The 22,848-nt window shown below is 31.7% G+C and overlaps 1 protein-coding gene across 1 annotated transcript in view; it reads left to right on the top strand.

Moving 5' to 3' along the window:
* LOC149794232 (transmembrane protein 145-like) overlaps window positions 1–22,262 on the top strand; it is a 70,938-nt gene extending 48,676 nt beyond the window's left edge. The window contains exons 9-13 of the mRNA XM_089968351.1: window positions 2,200–2,372; window positions 5,454–5,574; window positions 8,138–8,197; window positions 12,019–12,258; window positions 16,629–22,262. Coding sequence (XP_089824477.1) covers window positions 2,200–2,372; window positions 5,454–5,574; window positions 8,138–8,197; window positions 12,019–12,216 — 552 coding nt within the window. The 3' untranslated portion in view covers window positions 12,217–12,258; window positions 16,629–22,262. The remainder of the gene's footprint in view (window positions 1–2,199; window positions 2,373–5,453; window positions 5,575–8,137; window positions 8,198–12,018; window positions 12,259–16,628) is intronic.
* Window positions 22,263–22,848: the final 586 nt, after the last annotated feature.

The raw sequence follows: 22,848 nt of genomic DNA, 5'->3' as shown, positions 1-22,848 counted from the left end.
CTTACGTTCAAAATTTATAATAACAATTCTCCATATCACATACAATGTCCAGACTACTTACGTTCAAAATTTATAATAACAATTCTCCATATCACATACAATGTCCAGACTACCTTCTAATTTATAATAACAATTCTCCATAGCACATACAATGTCCAGACTACTTACGTTCAAAATTTATAATAACAATTCTCCATATCACATACAATGTCCAGACTACTTACCTTCTAATTTATAATAACAATTCTCCAGAACACATACAATGTCCAGACTACCTTCTAAATTATAATAACAATTCTCCATAGCACATACAATGTCCAGACTACTTACCTTCAAAATTTATAATAACAATTCTCCATATCACATACAATGTCCAGACTACTTACCTTCTAATTTATAATAACAATAATCCATAGCACATACAATGTCCAGACTACTTATCTTCAAAATTATAATAACAATTCTCCATAACACATACAATGTCCAGACTACTTACCTTCTAAATTATAATAAAAATTCTCCATTACACATATGATGTCCAGACTACTTACCTTCTAATTATGATAGCAATTCTCCATAACACATACAATGTCCAGACTACTTACCTTCTAAATTATAATAACAATTCTCCATAGCACATACAATGTCCAGACTCAAAGTATCTTTGTTAAAACCAGTGAAAAAGAAAAGTTCTAGTTGGAATATAAATTAAGGAAATGTATTACCAATGCTCAAAAATAGGTGAATAAAAAGACCATCGTGAAACTACTTTGATTACCATAATTATTGCATGAATTAACTGTTGTCAGTCAAATAAAAACAAAAACATTCCAGAACTCATGATCATGCATTTCTCTAAACAATGAGTCAGCAGCTTGTTAAATGTAATTATAAAGGAAAAACAACTTTTCATATTATGACATTTGGCAGAAATAATTAAGGAAGCACTTCAATAACTGTTGATTATATAACCATCAGTGTTACTGTGAGACAACATGTGATTGCAGGCATGTTTTTTTTTTATTTATAGCACTGGAGAATATACTAACAGAGACAAAGCAGTTCTATACAAATTGCAAAATAATTATTTTCTAAAACCAGTCTAAATTATTTGGTTCATTCACATATTTAAGTCAATCATGGCTACATTCTGTTGTCAAAGATAATCTGTTACTGTACAATATGAAATAATCAGCAAAGATCTGGATCATAGATAATCTGTACAATATGAAATAATCAGCAAAGATTTGGATCATAGATAATCTGTACAATATGAAATAATCAGCAAAGATCTGGATCATAGATAATCTATACATTATGAAATAATCTGCATACACCTTGGTCATAGTCATAGATAAGTTTCCGGCAAAAGTTAGAGAGTTAGAGAAGGCTTGTTGAGCTTTATTCATCTGAATTTGTTAATACATTATACCCATTCAAACAGATTAAATAATATGATACATGCCATTTTGTGAACTTGCCATTGTTTACAGAAGTTAAAGTGATTGTATAATTTAGACACTGGTGGGTAGTTTTGACACATGATAAGGAGACTGATATTGTTTTCCAAACATAAAAAGAAAACAATCATAATGAAAGCATTCCTTATTGGAATGTAAGAATTTAATGCAATCTAGTTTACTCTGGCTACTTCCATCCAGTATTGAACTTAATGTTTTGGGACAAGGTGTTTGATGAAAATGATAATTTTCATGAATAATCTTGACAGAGAGAATAGTAACTATTTTTTTAACATCCAGATAGATATATATATATATATATATATATATATATATATATATATATATATATATATATATATATATATATATATATATATATTATGAGGGAGAAAGAGCGTATTTAACAACAGTAATGGAAATCCTGATTCCACAAATAGTGCATATTTCTATGGGTTTTTTTTATTAGTTCTTGAAAATTCCACTCATCTGCTTGTATTTACAATTGGTGAGTGAGGAAGGGCACGTAACTTTTTCAAGGTGTTTGTCTGATTAGTTGAGTGGCATTTAATTATCATGTACAATGTGGTATGAGTAAAATTGATGCAGGACAAAGTAAAAGTTCCTACTCACTAACCCAGCAGGACTGATAGCAAACTCAAAATTTCTTGGCTCTGATTATATCTGCTGCAGCTTATTGAGATGATGTGTCTTTCACAATTTTCTTTGCATATTTCAGTTCTTTGACCCCGGTAAGGTGTTATACATATACCAGAGTCCACCAGGCTATGGACTCATTGCAATGCGAATTATTGGTTGGATGATGTTCCTTTATTCCTTCATCTTTACAATCAAGCATCACCCCAAGAAGAAAAAATTCTTTATTCCATTTTTTATCTTCTATACATTATGGTAAGTTTTCAGATGTCACACAGTTTTAAATTTACATTGCACATTTTGACATAGTCTAACACATTAACCTCTGGAAGATTTTGTCATTTTTGCCTGAAAATCGAGTAGGAAACACATTTTGAAAGCTATTTCTGAATAGATCTGAAAACACCAAATCCCTGGTCATCTTTCAATAACATACTGCCTAGTTGTGTTAGAAACATTGTTTTTCATTGGCTATTTGACCCGCACATGAGCAGAAGGGTAAAAGTTTTTTTTTTTTTGCTAAATGGAGCCATTATTTTTGTATCGAGACCACATTTTATTCCAAATGCCCATCTTATCCTACTTTTTGCAAAGGCTCATCTATCTGTTTGCAGTTCACACTGGTTTGCCTTAGATCTGAGACCAAAAAGTCTAAAATCCGGACACAAAATCGGATTCCGACCACATGCGAATTTTGGGTAGAAAAAAGTCGGGTCCAAAAAATGAGGTTTTTTGATCAGTATTTTGCAGTGCAGCTAGATATTCCAGATTATTTGGTATCATTGTAGAGCTACATCTGTCTACCTTTCTGTAATACCACCCATTTTAGTGTATCATGCATGACCATGATACTACAGAACTCTGCAGTAGGCTACTACCTCCTGCCCCGTTAAATCGTCACTAGGGGTTAATGTGCTAATTGATATACCCAGCCAACTTTGCAGAGAAATACTTAACCAGATTTAAAAAGATAACTATAACAAGTAATTGTGGGTAATTTTCTGCAAGGTGTTATGGGTATAACTGGTACTAGGCTTTTCCCTTTCATTGATATAGGAGGTGAGCTAGTAACACTACATCATACCAGTTTCACCCCAAGTGCCTTGTCAAAAATGAGTTGCACAAATGACTGGTTTGTACAGGAATTTGTGCATCTACCATTATCTGCTATAAATTATACTTCTAACTGAGACTGACATTCTGGATAATGGAGTTTTCATGTTGTCAGTGTTTGCATTTATCATTTTTGATTTATTAAAGTATTGATTACCAAACATCATTGATTAAACATTATAATTATAGATCTTTATTGCTCGGTCATTTAGTTTTTGGAAAATTTTGTTTCTTTTTGAAAGAATGGCTGTGCAACACTCCGACACGTGATTAATTGGACATATGATTTTCTATTAGAATTTTTTAAGGCAGTCCACTTCTGTAAAATCAATGTTTGCTGCTCAGCTTGAATTGACGTGATCATTAAATTATGACATCATCAATATAACCTGACTTTTTACCTAGGTCACCTTTGAACTTTAATAAAGACTAAAGTGTTGCAATTGTAATAATAATGAAAATGAAAAATTCTTATACAATTTCAATAATTGCAATAACATTCCTATGAAGGAAACTGAAAAATTAAAAGGATGTGTATGGGATCTTTTGAAATCTTTAGCACCAGAATTATACTGACAAATTCCACTGACCAGTGTACTTTTAGCTTTGTGTATTTTTATGGGAGGACTCTATGATCTTAAGTATGTGCAAATTTAATAAATAAATAAATACTGACTCAACTATGGGCAGTGAAAACGGTACTTATTCTCATGCTTTTTCTATGTATGGTCTCTTACCTGTATGGCCTCTTACCTTTATGGTCTCTTACCTGGACATAGATACTCATCTAAGAGTAGCAAAATAAAATGCCAGCTTATGAATTTTTTGTGATTTTGGATTTCTTGGACCCATACCAATGTAAAAGTATGAATTTCACAAGTATTCATCCTAGCCAGCTAGGATTAAGTTATTATATTATGATGTTGTCTGTTTGTCTGTCTGTTACCAATTTTGTTTTGCACAATAATTCTAGTTAACCACCATTTAAAGTTACCATACTTTGTGGATGGCACGCACTTGGGGTAAGGGAGAAGCCTCTCAATTTTTGGGATGAAAAAAGTCAAAGATCAATAAGACTGAAAGAAAAAATAGCTTCTGCATGAGTTCTCCACCATCTACAGTTATGTAACAATGTAGATGACTTATATTTGGAGTAAGAAAGAACCATTTTCAAGGACAAATATTAAGGTCACTGTAAAGAAAAGAAGACAAATTATTTCTACGCAATAACATTAGTTCACTAATCTGGACCAAACTTTGTGGATGGCTTACACATGGGGTAAGGAAAAGACCTAATTGCTTTTTAGAGTCTGAAGTTTAAATCACTGACTAAAAGAAGAAAATGATTTCTGCATAATAACAAAGGTCAATGACAGTGGCTAAAAAGCAGTTTTGAACAATAACCTTGGTTCTGTAGGAAGTTGACTGAACTTTGTGGATGGCTTGCACTTTAGGTAAAAAAGAAATATGTAGATTTGGGGGTCTAAGGATCAGAAGTCCAATAAGAAAATAATAGTTTCTGCACAATAAGTTTTGTTCAAGACTGCAAACTTTGACCAAAGGTCCAGGTCATTGAGACCCTTGGTCAGCAGGATCCCAAGTCAACCATGTGTTTGCATAGAGAACTATTAAACATTGGTTTGACATATAATGTACCATTTATTTATTGTGAATTCAAATTTAATCATGAAGTACCAATTTTGGTAGATTTTACTACAGCTGATGAATAAAAAAAACTTAATATCCACAAAAATAAAGCAATCAACACTATTGTTTTACAAAAAGGTAATGGTCATACCTGCTGTAACAGAAACCCTTGTAAGACAGTCACCCTTATATGACAGCCACATTTTTCACTACCTTATACAACACATTATATGTAAAATTGATCTCTGTGTATTAAAACCAGTTTTATCTAGTCCCAAAAGTGGCTGTCTTACAATGGCATTACAGTAAGTCAGATCCAGCTGATCCTTTATGTAATGTTGTTTGCAGTTAAATTTATCTGACTGGCCCACAAGTGTATATGGTAATTGTTGCAAGTTCCTGAACTGAATCAAAATCTTTGAACATGTAACCACAGGATATATATAACAATAGTCCATTAGTATCAGCTGAAAATATGATTAGGTGGAGTTTTTGCAAACTCTTAAAATATGACAGTATAAGAACATCTGCAGTTACCATAGATTTTGTCATTTACCTAAATATACCTGTTTTCAGGTTTTTTGCAAGTCCTATAGTCAATCTTCTAGCCGTGCTGGTAATGGCAGAATGGACAAGAGAAAAAACTGTTTTTGGAGTGGAAACCTTTGTTGTATTTTGTGGACACACTTTCTTTTTGGTGAGTATGTTAATTTTAAATTTCTTATATACTTAGAAATTGAGCATCACTAGACCAGTGATTCATTTCCAGCAGAATTTTCATATTCCAGCTGCTGTGCATTATAAATTACAAACATTCAAAGAAAAAATGAATTTTGATCAATACATATTTTTATGAATGGAATAAGCATAGTTCATTTTTATAGGAGTATTCACTGTTTTTCCCAGATTATCACTTTTCCTGGATTTTGTGATTTCCTTCAGTGGAAACAACAGGACCCCTTCCAGAGTTCTTACATCTATGCAAGACCTTAAAAATTTATTTTCATTAAAATAAATTAATTCACAATCAGTAAAATGTCAGTGCTGCATAGATTCTGCCAAATCAAAACAACATTATTCCACAAACAATTCACAATGTAGCATTTGGCGAATTAAAGTTAGCCCTAGTTGTTTTCCATCCTTTATATTTTGACTGGTTTTCTTTTCTTAAAAACCAGCAAATGCCTCACTGTTTGTCTTCAGGGTTGATTCCTTTAAAATGTTATGCCAGTTGCAATAGAAGTGCTATAAGTAACAATTATAATGAATTCTAAATTAGTCTTTTTATGTTAAAATATTTTTTTAAATTTTTCTTTTATACTATATTTTAACATCTTACTTGTAAGCCAATATTAAAAATAAATATATACAGATAACAAATAGAACAAAAATTCTGTAATTTTTATAGCCAAAAAGAACACATCTGAATGAATGAAAAACAAAGTATATGATATGAAAAATTGCTTATCTAAAGTTTTTTGTATTATCATTCAAATGATTAGCACCCTTTCTGATTTTGTTTTTTAAATTTATTTTTTTATTTTTATGTACTATACTTTTAAATCATTGATAAGCAAAACAAAAGATATAGATATATATATATATATATATATATATATATATATATATATATATATATATATATATATATATATATATATATATATATATATAGTTGTATCCTCATGCATTTCATCATTGATATAATCAGATAAAAATAAGCATTTATAGTGGTCCTCGTCTTATAAGGCCCTCTATTTTAAGGCAGAAAAAGTGGTCTTATAAGAGGGGTGGCCTTTCTAGAGGGTGATCATATAGATGTGAATAATGATTACATATAAAGTAAAAAAAAGTAAAAACAAATTTTAAAATATTTAATAATTGCATTTAAAATTGCATGCATTTTGTGAAATCAATTTAATTAAGCTTAAGTTAATGTTATTTAAAATACTTATCAATAATTATCAATTGTGGTGCAAAACTGTTAGAAAATATTGACAGTAAAATCAGCGTGTGATCATGGCTGTAATTATTGGTATGATATTGCTAGTAAACCCTATTAGGAATTATCTGGTAGCATCTGCTTGTGGCTTTTCACTATGCTTTGTCTCCCAGTAGTGAATAAACCAGTTTTGCAGCCAGCCATTGTTGTAACCTTACAACTATCATTCTCCATCCATTCCATTTTTTCCCCACTGTTGCAGAATGTACAGCTGATGATTTTTATTTCAGTCTATTTGATGTGTGATTTCATATCAGTAATCAAAGGACTCTTCCTCATTTTGAGGAGCCATTGCCATGCTGGTCTCACAGACAAAATGGGGCGCGTTTAAATGCTATCATTGGACCAGTCTGGGTGAGCTACCATTGTGTGACTTTGGGCAAAACACTTTACTCCAGCTGCCTGTACGCTAAATAATCTACTTGTGTTGCTGTGCTATAAAGCACCAAACCAAACCAAGCCCTCTTTTCATTTAACCCAGTGGTTCCCAACCCCAAGGTTGTGACCAAAATTAGGATCACAAGGATGTTCTTGAGGGTCACCAGGATTAATGAGGCAGTGGCTAATTTTTACTTGCCAGGCATCATGTTGACTTGATCTGAATAATGCTATGCTAAGGGTTAGCCTTTGTGATCCTAATAATTATTGTTAATATTAATGACGAGTAATTACCAAAGTGACAAATCCTGACATCTAAGGACCACATAGCATTTTGATTGCATTTCTTTACCTATGGATTCAAATCACATACTAATGGACTAAAGTTAATTACTTTATCAGCATATTGGAACACATGTCAAAATGTTGAATTTATATATTCATGAGATTCGCATCTGTAAGCCCCAAATATGTCTATTGATGAGGGGTAAATTGGACCCTTTTTGCTTGAATATTCTGACCATGTTAGAAGGGTGGCCATCCTAGAGGGATACTTTTGAACACAAGCTAATCAGTACCAACAGATTATGAGCCTAAATGTGAGTGGTCACTGGTTAGTGGTACCATTCAAGAGAGTGGTTACTGTAGTGAAGTGGTTCAGTTCAAGGCCACCCCTTATGGAATAAAATGTGACCTTATAAATTGGGTGGACTCTCATGATGGGACAAGATGAATGAAGTGAACTATTTTGGAGTTGGGCAAGATGGCCTTATAAAAGAGTGGGATAGGGTGACCACTGTATCACCTTTTGTTCATTTATTGTACAAAATGAAGTATTATTATCATGTTTAACGCTGCATACATTCATGTTTTTCTTCAGATTCTAACAAGGCCATCTGCGGCAAATAAGAACTTCCCATACCACGTTCGAACTACACAGGTATGTAGAAATATTGTCCAGGTAAAGTCTACTTTATGCTATAATCTTACTTAGTGATAGTCTCGATCTGTGGACTTTGCAGATATCAGTCTGGGGAAAATATAGTCAAAACATCAGGCATCATCACAATTATTATGTCATAATCTACTTGATGCCAAAAGAATGCTAGACTAATGTTTCGTGTGTCCAAAAATTAAGATGTGCATTTTTTTCTTGGCATTTTGGTATATCAGAAAAATATGCATGTTTTAAATTTTGGACACATGAAAATTCCAATAGCCAAATCCTCAGTATAAAGCAAGTATCAATCACAAAGCAAACAGATTCTAAACAGAGTCCAAGTGATTGTAATAGGATTAGATGAAGTTGCATGGGACAGTTCTTAATAGTTAAGGAGATTAAGACACTTGTTAATGGTTGTCAGTGCCTTGTCATTTTCATCAAAAGTCTAATTACACACGAGTATGTACCGTACTTTGATAAGCGTCATTCAGCACAATTTTATCAATCATACTTTACATGCTGCTGGTTTCATCTATCACAAAAATGGTTTGTAAGCAAGGTTTCTTGCCACATAATCATATCTCGACCAAGGAACATAATTGATGTTGAAAACAAGAAACAGTAATGAAATTGATGAGGGTGAAGAAAGAAGGCCCTGACTGTAAGGCCTTGGATCCTAAACCTGATCGTAAACATGCTGTGAAGAAGTTTGGTAAAGTCTGCTTAAGATAAAAGTTAATGTAATATGCTGTGTTGTTTAAAGATGAAATGAAAAAAGTGAATAAAATATGGTCATTGGTTTCTTTCTCCAACATACATGTGATTCTACTGGAGGGAGAACAAAAATACTGTTTTAAAGTCTGTCTGCTGCACATACCTTTATGTTGATTGTATAAAAATTTATTTTAAACAAACTGAATTTTTACGAGTTCTGTCCCCACATTACAGAAACCAGCAATGTTATATCAGTGCAATGATGTGCAGCTGTGTAATAGATTTAAAAGGTCTAACAATCTGTATAAAACAATTAAGCTGTTACTTGATTATCTCATTGTTTTAATCAGGAGAGTTTAAGGCCAAATACTAAATGTTTCATGTGGTGTTATAAATAATAAAGGGATCCAAGTTGGTCCATGAAGGCTTTTGAGTCTTTTAATTAAAATCAGCTGATCTGTGGTGTGGATGACTTATAAAGGAGAGACCAACCCCAAAATTTATTTTAACAGAAACACTTGAGTTAGTATTTTGAGTTATTACACTGTTTAATTTATTTTTTTTTTGCTATTTTTTTAGAGAAATATTTAATGTCAGCTCATATATTTTTTTGTTCAGTTATGTCAAAATGCCAAAACTTGTACTTTCTCCATTGCAAAAATAATAATTGGCTTAGAAATATAAGACTCAGGAATAATCTGAAATCAGGATCTTCCTCCTCATGGTGATCTTAGTTTGGAGGGGTACTCAACAGAGAGCAATCAATAGCCTTAAAGACCCGACCTGCCACAGGAAATCTGAAATTTTAACTTCTCTGCAGGCTGGTAGTATTGTTATTGCCACTTCCAATGCTGATACAGGGAGTACATTCTCCATTCTTCATAAAATACACTGATATGGAGCAGTTAACTTTTGAGAGCCTGTTAAGTGGGAAACATAATACTGTAATAACAATGAAATTAAACTAACATAGAAATTAACCTATAATCTCTTCCTTTTTTCCTTCTTGCCACACACAGAATTAAAGATTGGCAAGGAAATGCCATTGAAACTTGTAGCATCACAAACAGTCATAATTATTACTGTTCTCAGTTGCCTTAGACTCTCATTTATTTATTTATAATATTGAATGTTTCACAATGAATAAGCAATAGCAGTCTGATGACATTTATCTAGGTGATGCTGTTTTGAATTAGTGGAAACAAGAAAATGGTCTTGTTATTGGGACCCCTATTTTAAGGGATCAGACTCCTACTTTTTTCAATGAAGGAGTCCTGAACTGCAACTTTATTAATTTTATGGACAACCCTGTTGTATACATCATAATTATTCTTACAATAATCTTCTCAACTGAGATAAAAAAAGGTATTTTACTTTACCTTCATGGTGTGAATATTCATGTTTTATTTCATTATTAATAGTATTTAATCTTAGTCAACACTCACTGTCAACACTCAACGCCCATTGCATAGCAATGAAAGCTTAATTGGACAATTTTTCCAGACTTAATTAGTCAATACTCTACATTTACTGCATAGCAATGAAAGCTTAATTGGACAATTGATCCAGACTTAATTATTCAGTGATCTGGGGTGAATATAACATGTCTGACCAGATGAAAAATATTACAAAATTTATCTATTTCTGGCTCTGACAACTGTTACAGGTATCTCTTATCAAGCTGTGTGATAACTTATTGAAAAGAAAATTTAACCTCATCAAAATGATGCCTAGATTACGAAAATGTGTCACTGTAAATGTGAATAAGAAACAGATGATTAGGTGTGAAACCTTGTTGCATATTATATGTTTATGTAAGAGACCATGTATTAAACAGGTTTTATACTCTCTTAAAAAAATCATGCAAAAGTGATTAGTAATTGCCACATGTATTCTGTTAAGCAGTTGAATTATGGCACATATTAAAGGTTGAATACGGACACAGATTTATTCTGAAGAGTGAATCAGAATCTTATCAGTTGAGAATGAGTAACTAATCCAGTTTTCCTCTGACAGTAAAATTTTACTTGGTCAGAGCAAGATGATAAGTTGTGTTTCTGAGGCCTGGCAATCTTGTATTTGAATATTTTTCAGAATGTTGATGGTGATATAATAGTTTCTAATATCAGTTTTTTCAGCTCTGCTGATGTGCTGCTGATACCATATAACTCAAATTCATGACGACAAACAAAACACAGTCAATGCCCCTCATTGCCTCTCTTTGTAAAGTTGAAAAATGCCTCGAGGTTCAGATCGAGGTTTCATTCCTTTATTTGTAAATATAAAGATGCAGAATTGAATATTTGTCCTCAGATTTTAATAAAGAACATGTACAAAATACTGTATTTTGTGTACTGTAACATCAGACATATATAGCTTTGCATTTTTCATATACTCTGTATGCCCAAAATGTTGTATTCCATTTATGTGTATTGCAAAAAAGAGTGCTGTCTCAGTATTATTTGAAGATTTCATAAATTGTAAGGCAGTAAAGTAAATCTGTAGGTAATGGCTTTGGTCTCCATCATTTATCAGGGTTAGAATTAAACATGAAGTAGCAGGTAGTACATTTTTCCTACTTTTAACCTGGTAGTTAATTGCTTACCAGGTGGCAAACATTTGACCTAACACAAGTGGTCAAAAGGTTGGGAAAAATGTCTGACCTTCTATGCCCTTCCTGCCACTTTCTGATAACCATAATGTTCCTGTTGCTCACCCATAAGGAGCATGTGGTGTGCTATTACCTTTGGGCAGAGAGAACAATGAATCCATGGTCCGTATCTTATGGGCATTTACATTTTAATTTAGTACATGCCTATTTTCATCATCCAGGAATTGCTGAATACATCAACTGAATCCACATCAGTAGAAAGGTGTTAAAAGGCTATTTTCAGTGATAGGAATAGTTTTCTATCAAGTTCATTGCAATGTCACAAAGCAATAAAACAGATACTGTAGAAAAATTTGCAGCTTGCTACAATGGATTTTAAGCTCTTTTTCTTGGAGACAAGAGTTTACAAAGTTTCTAGTTTTATAGCACCTTTGATAATAAATAGAAGTGATTATTTGAGCAGTATTCCTCTCATGGTACTCTTGCTTTTCAGATTGGCTTTATTATAGAATCTGAACAGAATGCAGAAGGATCTGACCTGGGAGAATTTGCAGACAACCCATATGCTGTCAGCTCGGATAGCTCAAGTAACTCCAGTGGTGGCCAAGATTTATCTTATTTTCTAGTGTCAAAAGAGAGGTCAAAAGTCTCTGAAACAGGGTCACATATACCTCAAAATAATGACAAATGAGAAGCAAATGAAGAAATTCCAAATAACAAGCCTTCACTTAAGGTAAAAAAGGAAAGTTCTTTTTTAATATAATTTTTGACAGAAACCATTTTTTTAAAAAATATATAGTTTATTTACAATGGAAGCTACTTGGTTAAGGTTTTATTAGGTCTTAATATATGAATGCTAAATGTTTTAGTTATTCTTTGAAAAACAGAAATTACAAAAAAAAACATAAAATTATGTTTTCAAATGACTGCACATCATCTTATAGAAAATAGATTATTTTGGTCAGTAATTTCCAGTCAGCCAGGGTCTTTTAGAAAAAATGACAACACCAAGAGGTCAGTAGCCAGGATGCAAAAGACTGCACATGGTGACATGCCAGGCTATACTACAAAACCCTGAGGAGTCTTAAACTTGGACTGGGAAGCTATATACATGCAGTGAGTCAGCATTAATGACATGCATGATGTATACATGTAATGAGTCAGTACTATATGACATACATGCTGTATACATGTAATGAGTCACTACTGTATGACATACTTGCTGTATACATGTTATGAGTCAGCACTAATGACATGCATGCTGTATACATGTAATGAGTCAGTACTATGACATGAATGCTGTATACATGTAATGAGTCAGTACTATGACATGAATGCTGTATACATGTAATGAGTCAGTACTATGACATACATGCTGCATACATGTAATGAGTCAGTACTATGAATACATGCTGTATACATGTAATGAGTCAGTACTATGACATGCATGCTGTATACATGTAATGAGTCAGTACTATGACATACATGCTGTATACATGTAATGAGTCAGTACTATGACATGCATGCTGTATACACGTAATGAGTCAGTACTATGACATACATGCTGTATACATGTAATGAGTCACTGCTATATGACATGCTTGCTGTATACATGTTATGAGTCAGCACTAATGACATGCATGCTGTATAGATGTAATGAGTCAGTACTATATGACATGCATGCTGTATACATGTAATGGGTCAGTACTATATGACATGCATGCTATATACATGTAATGAGTCAGTTCTATATGACATGCATGCTGTATGAACAAGTCAGTATTTTATGACATGCAAGCTGTATGCATGTAATGAGTCAGTACTATATGACATGCAAGCTTTATACATGTAATGAGTTAGTACTATATGACATGCATGCTATATACATGTAATGAGTCACTGCTATATGACATGCTTGCTGTATACATGTTATGAGTCAGCACTAATGACATGCATGCTGTATAGATGTAATGAGTCAGTACTATATGACATACATGCTGTATACATGTAATGAGTCACTACTATGACATGAATGCTGTATACATGTAATGAGTCAGTACTATGACATACATTCTGTATACATGTAATGAGTCAGTACTATGACATACATGCTGTATACATGTAATGAGTCAGTACTATGACATGCATGCTGTATACATGTAATGAGTCAGTACTATATGACATGCATGCTGTATACATGTAATGGGTCAGTACTATATGACATGCATGCTATATACATATAATGAGTTAGTACTATATGAGATGCATGCTATATACATGTAATGAGTCAGTTCTATATGACATGCATGCTGTATAAACAAGTCAGTATTTTATGACATGCAAGCTGTATGCATGTAATGAGTCAGTACTATATGACATGCAAGCTTTATACATGTAATGAGTTAGTACTATATGACATGCATGCTATATACATATAATGAGTCAGTTCTATATGACATGCATGCTATATACATGTAATGAGTCAGTACTATATGACATGCATGCTGTATAAACAAGTCAGTATTTTATGACATGCGAGTATTATACATGTAATGAGTCAGTTCTATATGACATGCATGTTATATACATGTAATGAGTCAGTGCAAAAACTCATCTAGTTTGCACATGTTCAGGATGATGGACTCCTTATGAAATACACAAAGGAAAGGTATCTTGTTTAGTAAATTCTTGTAGTATGATACAGTTGTCATGGTAATAATAATAATAATAATAATAATAATGCTTTATTTATAGAGGGTGACTCATTAGTCAAGGACTATTCTCCCTTGAGGCCCTCTTAAGGAGAGTATAACAATGCACATTATATGAAGATAGCAATAATTAGTGTTTATTTTAACATGTTTAGTATTAAAATAACATTGGTTCTCTGCAACAGAAAGAAGTATGCAACTGATTTACAGGAGATTACATGTTACAAAAGGTTTCCAAAGTTCTTATATACTTTTCATTGATTTTTTTTTCATTTTCTTTCACATGACCTTATTGTTGTTATTCAGATTATATAAGGATTTGTCATGTTTTAAAAATAACAAGAAATTCAAACACATTATTATACATTTGGTCTTTCCCAGAGTTGATATCATTATAAAATACTTTGGTAACAAGTAACATCATATTGATGATGCTCTAATGTAATAATCACGTCATTTAAGCTGTGTAGCAAACTTTGATTTTGCAGCAGTAGTTTTACATTAACTGAGATAAGGATAAATTCTTCTTTATAATATACTAATTTGTTTCATGTCTGATGTTGAATGTAATGATGACATTTTTTAATGTAAGGATGACATTATGGAATGTAATGATGCAGTTACGGAATCTAATGATGACATTACAGAATGTAATGATGACATTATGGAATGTAATGATGACATTTTGGAATGTAATGATCACATTACAGAATTTAATGATGACTACAGAATGTAATGATGACATTATGGAATGTAATGATGACATTATGGAATGTAAGGATGACATTATAGAATGTAATGATGCAGTTATGGAATGTGATGATGACATTATGGAATGTAAGGATGACATTATGGAATGTAATCATGACATTATGGAATGTAATGATCACATTATGGAATGTAATGATGCAGTTATGGAATCTAATGATGACATTACAGAATGTAATGATGACATTACAGAATGTAATGATGACATTATGGAATGTAATGATGACATTACAGAATGTAATGATGACATTATGGAATGTAATGATGACATTAAGGAATGTAATGATGCAGTTATGGAATCTAATGATGACATTACAGAATGTAATGATGACATTATGGAATGTAATCATGACATTAAGGAATGTAATGATGCAGTTATGGAATGTAATGATGATATTATGGAATGTAATGATCACATTATGGAATGTAATTATGACATTATGGAATGTAATGATGACATTATGAAATGTAATGATTACATTATGGAATGTAATGTAATGATGATATTATGGAATGTAATGATCACATTATGGAATGTAATGATGACATTATGGAATGTAATGATAACATTATGAAATGTAATGATCACATTATAGAATGTAACGATCACATTATGGAATGTAATGATCACATTATTGCATGCAATGATGACATGATGGAATGTAATGATCACATTATGGAATGCAATGATCACATTATGAAGTGATTAGGGAATGTAATGAAGAGATTAGGGAATGAGATTAGGGAATATAATGATCACATTATGGAATGCAATGATCACATTATGGAATGCAATGATCACATGGTATGTAATGATCACATTATGGAATGTAATGATCACTATAGGGAATGTAATGATCTCATTATGGAATGTAATGATAACATTAGGGAATGTAATGATCACATTGTGGAATGTAATGAAGAGATTAGGGAATGTAATGATCACATTGTGGAATGTAATAATCACATTAGGGAATGCAATGATCACATTGTGGAATGTAATGATCACATTGTGGAATGCAATGATCACATTGTGGAATGTAATGATCACATTAGGGAATGTAATGATAACATTATTGAATGTAATGATCACATTAGGGAAAGTAATGATCACATTAGGGAATGTAATGATAACATTAGGGAATGTAATGATCACATGAATGTAATGATAACATTATTGAATGTAATGATAACATTAGGGAAAGTAATGATAACATTATTGAATGTAATGATAACATTAGGGAAAGTAATGATCATATTAGGGAATGTAATGATAACATTAGGGAATGTAATGATCACATTATTTTATGCAGTACAATAAGCATTAATGTTATGCTTTCAGAATATTTGTGAACAATGATTAAAATACAGGTTTCTTATTTATTTCTTGTAATTCATTATTATTTGCATAACATTTTGTAATTATAAGAACTGAACCTCATATTTGGCAAGATTTGATACAGTTATATGTGTAGCGCATAGGTAATTGATTTTCAAGTGTCACAACTTCATGAATTCTGTAAAATATGAAGGTCGACTCTTAAAGATGTATTTGAGATATATTAAAAGGCATGTCAAATGCATATAAGATATATATTCTGAAGTTGATTAATTTCTATTTCAGACCAATGCATCACCCTTGGAAACTCTAATTGCCCACCTTAACACCAATTTCACAGTCAGCATAATGCAGATACCTAAATATTTATGTAATACAGGAAGAAGAATCTCCCAAGTCTGAAGGAAGATATTACATTTCAAAGTCTATTAATATTTTGGTGTCAAATAAAAATTTACATTTCCCATGATTGTTAGTACCACATAGAAAGAAGAGTGACAATATTTTGACATGTGAATACTGCAGTTTGGCAATCTTGGTATCAAATTCCTGCTGACACAGATAGTAAATAACCACTCTCATGGCATTTTAACAAGCCGTTTAAATGGTGCAACTTTAGGGCTAGAAAGTGGAGTAAAAACAAGAATTTAGGATCTGACTTACCAGTATTTTTTTAAAAATTAATTGTCATTATTATTATTATTTGCAATACATTTATCCATTTAATTTATTAGATGTTCCACTGACCAATATATATATATGTTGTTTGATGTACATTGTATAATAATATCTCAACTGAATGAGCAGCTGCTATGGTGAATGAGTTTGCAGGTCATCTAAGCCATAACACCTGAGAAATCAGACACTTAACACATACAATAACCTGTTTATTATATACTCTTATTTATAAGTAACTGGATTAAACAAGATGATAAGGACACAGATTACTAATATTGCAATAAATATACACTTCTTGTTCTTGTCTCAGCTGCATTCAGAATTTAATTCATGATGCAAATTAATACAGTATATCAACAAGGTGGATGATGCAAATGAATCCACATGTAACAGTATATTGAGAAACTGGATAATTATATAAGGTAGAGATTTGGATGAGATAAGTTTGTAATATGTGTCCTTATAGGTGACAGCTTGACAGTGTATATCAGGAAACATTGTTTACTTACTTCCTGTTAAGTTATTAGATAACAATCAAAGTATATAATAACTGTAAATATACAGGTGTAATACTATTTATCATCAAATATGACAGCTTTAATGAGTACAAAAGTTTCCTTTGTGCCAAAACAATGTTGACAGTGTTAGAATTGACTAACACAGCCAAGTAAATAAACAATGTTGTTTGTGTATTGTTGGGTATCTCAGGTGATTGCAAGGACTTGCCATGTGGCTGACCAGTCTGTAGGTCAGCTATGTAAAAGCAATATGTCCATCTGAGATTTCAAGAAGTTCAAATGAAGTAATAATAATAATAATAATAATAACTTTATTTAAAGAGGGTGTCACAACTAGTTGCAAGGAACTAATCCTCCTTGTGGCCTTCTATTATTTGCATATTTACATTCAAAGTACATCAACATACTGACACACACACACACACACAAAAGCATTATTAATAAGCTGTATTTATATGTGGACATAATTAACAAAAAATTTAAATAAATATGCTCCAACTAGGTACATTTTATAATTACTGTACAAAAGTAGTGAGACAACAAAATGGAAGGTTAGTGAATTTATACTTTAAGTTGTAATGTATTTGTGAAATTGAACAGGTTCCACTTTTCATTCATTGAATTAGATTATAATTAAATGCATTTACATTTGTAACTTTACTAATTTATTTGGGATTCTGTTGCAAATTAGTGATCCTGAATATTGAAATCTTTTCTTAAAGAGTTCTTTGCAATACCACAATACTTATGAATGTAGGACCAATAGTTCATATTTTTACATTCTTTATTGTTCTATTATTGTAAATATTTACTTATGATTTTTATATCTATTAGTTAGAAAAGGAAAACTGTATATTTTCTTATTTACCATACTTTTTCTTTATGTTTTGATGCAGTGTGAATCATATTTGTTTAATGATTGATACTAGCTTTTAATGGTATATTTTCTATGATGTACAGATTTAAGAACCATCCATGATATTTAGCAATTTGTTTCAGGCCTGTTGCATAATAGTTTTTTAAATACTCATTTGGCACAATCTTTGTCAGTGTAAATATTTCTTTGATAATAGATCAACCATTTACATAGGTGTGGAACTTTTAATTCTGCATCTATGGATGTGATTTTCTTTTTGTTCATTTTTATGTCAGAAAACAATGTAGGATTATGAATATCGATGTAACCATCACAAAATAATTGTTTTCACAAGTCACAACTTTAGTTGAAAGAACATAAAAAATTATTTCCAACCAAATAAACTAATTGCTTACATGCTTGTAAAATAATAACACCAATAGAAACACAGCAGAAATAAAAGAATTTGCAAAGAAGGTGACTGAGTCTATTCACATGGTGTAAGGATATTATATATCCTGCCCAGTATAGGGATATGAAATATCCCACAAGGCATAAGGATATAACAATTACATAGGGTATAGGATATAGCATATCCTGCAAGGTATATAAATTAATTCATCTAACAAGGTATAGGGATATGAAATATCCCAGAAGGCATAAGGATATAATATATCCCATAGGGTATAGAGATAGGATATATTCCACAAGGTATATAAATATAATATATCCACAAAGTCTAGGGATATGATATATCACACAAGGTATATGTATCAGTGTTCTATAGATTAAGATCAGTGACTTTACTTTCTTGTAAATACTGGTCACATTTCAAAAAAGGGAGCTCTTGTACAATTATATATATGTACTTTTTTGGCACAACAGCTTTTATATAACATATTTTGTTCCTGCACAAAACCCTAACCACAAGGCTCCAAAAATTCACTTGCCCAAGTTCTGGAACAAGCTCACATTAGGCTTGGGGAAGCTCATGTTTGAAATATACATGTCTTTGCATGTCGTTGATCTTCTAATTATGTCTGAATTCTAACCCATTTTCATCTGTGTTTTGATAACTATAATTATCAGCATATGATTTTAAGGTGCAAAGAGAGATAAAAAGAAAGCAACAGTTTTTTGTAAAATAAATACAGACTAGTTTCCTTAAACATATTCAGTATTTTATTTTACATTTTTTTGATTACTAAATTTGGGATATTATGTTTGGGACAAGCTCAGATCTTTCAAGGGCAAGTTCAATTTTCTGGACAACTTTTCCTGGGCAAACTGAATATGTAAGGCCCAGCTAACCTGTATCTTGGTGCTGATTATTTTTAACCTTGTACATAATTAAATTTTCAATAGTACAGGTATGTGTACCAGTGATAATGCATTTTATGTAACTTATTTTTTCCCCTTGATAATGTTTACAGGGTTAATTTGTCTGAAATATGATTTGTCATGTCATTGTCTATAAATTACTGATAGATTACATGACAGTACAGGTAGTTCCTTTGTTATGTCCACACCACTTGCTGTTGATGTTTCTTGATTTGGTCTTGTTCATCAATCCATCTCAAGATGCTAATGAGCAGGATTGTGCAGACACTGCTTAAAGTAGACAAGTTAAATATAGCTGTCATATTTATCTTTATGTATAACTGACTGATTAGATTTTCAGGCCATTGCAGCAATTTCAATTTGTGTACACAATGTTTTTACTTTTTTAACTTTTTGATAAAAGCCTTGTTAGCATGATTAAACAAAAACCAATTTAGGTTCTTAAAATTTTTTAAGCAGAAATCTTTGCATGTATATATAGATCATATTCTTCCTTTTTACATAACTGTTGCAATTTTTTAAATTTTTAATTTTTTTAAATATTTTCGATCCTGATTTTTTTGGTCTGTAATGTAATTATATGTATTTTACAGTCACAAATCTAGTTTCTTACACAGAAATTTTAACATTATGCACTGTAGACCCCCGATTTGTTGCTTATAGAAAATGGTACAGTATGTCACATACCATATTGGTTTTTGAAAATGGTACAGTATGCCACATACCATTTTGGTCATGGAAAATAGTACAGTATGTCATATCTCATTGGTTATGGAAAATGGTACAGTATGTCACATACCATATTTGTTATAGAAAATAGTACTGTATGTCATATATTGGTTATGGAAAATGGTACAGTATGAAACATAAAATATTGGTTATAGAAAATGTTGCAGTATGCCATACTGTGAAATTCTGCATGGCACTTACTGAGTCTGATCTTTTTCTCTTTGTACAATGAAGCTTATTCATTTGTGTTTTTTGTTGTTGGGGACTCACATAAGCCTTCCTTATTTATATCTGCAGATAAAACTTTCTGTTACTTTCTCTTACAACAATCTTTGGACTTGGCTTTCTTTTGTTTAGGTCTGTTCACAATGATCATATTCATTTGCAGGCACACATGCCAACACATATACACATGATAAACAAAGCATGGGTTAACATCATATTTTTTATTGGTTTATTTAGGGATAGAAATCAGTAATAAATGCATCTTAAATTGTGAGTATCATTGTCTTCCTAAAATATATGATATTTAATTTTACTTTATTGTTCTTCATGATATGCTTGTTTTTATGTATGTTTGTGTAATTATCTATCATATAACACATAGTTTTCATTTTTGGCCAACCTTTTTATGTGAGTTATATTTGGAAGTTAATATTTTCAACTAAAGTGTAGCTTTTACCAGTACACTTCATTGAGGATAGCTACTCTTCTGTTTGAAAAACAATTTTAATGTACTCAAGTACTGAATTCCTGTCACATTTGCACATAAATGTAATGTAACTTTGAATATTTGACAACAGTTAGGAGTAATTTACTTGTTAGAGTTGATAACAGGTTTCATATTAGAAGTCATATCTTCACACTAAAAAAACAATAAACATTGATCAACCTAAAAAACACTGTCAAAAATTTGTATGTCTCCATACATCATTAATACTGACTACACAATTGCTCTTAAATAGAAAATGAATAAAAGTCACACATTTCGTGCAATGGTGCACCTCTAATTTACCCAAATTTTGTTTAATGCTAATTGATGACAAAACTAGGAGAAACAATCAGTATCATACCTGCACACACCTGGAAGATTGGCTTAATGGAAATAACTTTTCATGATTAATCATCATGATATTTCAAAAGAAATGTATCCTTTAAGATCTGGACATTCATTTATGAGGAAGTACTTGTAATTTATATTTGTTTTCTTCAGAAAACACAAAATTCCATATTTTTTAGTCATTAATTAGAATTGTCAAAAACCTTTTATGCTCTCAGCATATTTTTCTTTGATGAAATACACAATATCTCCATTTCAGAAATATCATTATCACAAGAAGTAAAAAAATCAAAGAAAAAATATTGTTTTGTTTTTGTTGAATGACTGAACATTCCTTAAAAAAACAGAATTGGTCATTCCAGGCTACCAAAAATCACGCAGTATAAGTATACAGTCAACTTCACTTATATGCATAGCCTTGGGACCGGACCCAAGCCATACATATAAATGGAGTATGCATTTAAGCGGAATTCATGCATATTTACAATGAAAAACGGGACCATACTTTCACTTTGCACTTAAGCGATATATGCAATTAAGTGATATGCATTTAAGTGGAGTTGACTGTATATTTCAAATGCCAAAAATGAAATTTATGGATATTTTGTTAAGTTTTGCAACTGTTAGAAATGACATTAGATCATTTTACGAAACATGTGATGTTATTTGTGCAAATATATATTTTCTGTTTGAATATGTTCATTTTGTGTACAATAAAATTCTTGCAAATTGTAAAATTGCTCCTTTTGTTTTATCCCAATTATACAACTTTTAAAAAGTAGGCTGGATTGATTTGTAAATATTTGCATCAATATGCAGCATTACTGTCACTTCAATGCAGGTAAAACAAGTAATGCTCTACACAAATATGCCTCATTGCACATGGTGTATACACTTGTACAGATTACAGCTATGTACTCCTGGTGTTGTATTGACAAGTCAACACTGAGTACACACTTGCACAGATTACAGCTATGTATTCCTGGTGTTGTATTGACAAGTCATCATGGCATATACACTTGAGCAGATTACAACTATGTACTCTTGTGTTGTATTGACAAGACAACACCAAGTATACACTTGTACAGATTACAGCTATGTACTCTTGGTGTTATATTGACAAGTCAACATGGAATATACATTTGTGGAGATTACAGCTATGTACTCTAGCAGAGGGGGCGAATCCGACATTTTGTCCAATCGTTATTTTGCTTAATTATTACTTTCTGCACTCAGCGGATCCGGTGTAGTCAGCGCTGGTAAAAAAAAAAACGACGTCGGTCCATCCTACACGACGGTGACGTCATTTGGTTTAATTAATAC

Source organism: Sinohyriopsis cumingii, chromosome 8, assembly GCF_028554795.1.
Source record: "Sinohyriopsis cumingii isolate HCF-2022 chromosome 8, ASM2855479v2, whole genome shotgun sequence".
Classification (NCBI taxonomy): Eukaryota; Metazoa; Mollusca; class Bivalvia; order Unionida; family Unionidae; genus Sinohyriopsis; species Sinohyriopsis cumingii.
The sequence above is the reverse complement of the archived record's forward strand: the minus strand, read 5'-3'. Positions and strand labels throughout refer to the sequence as shown.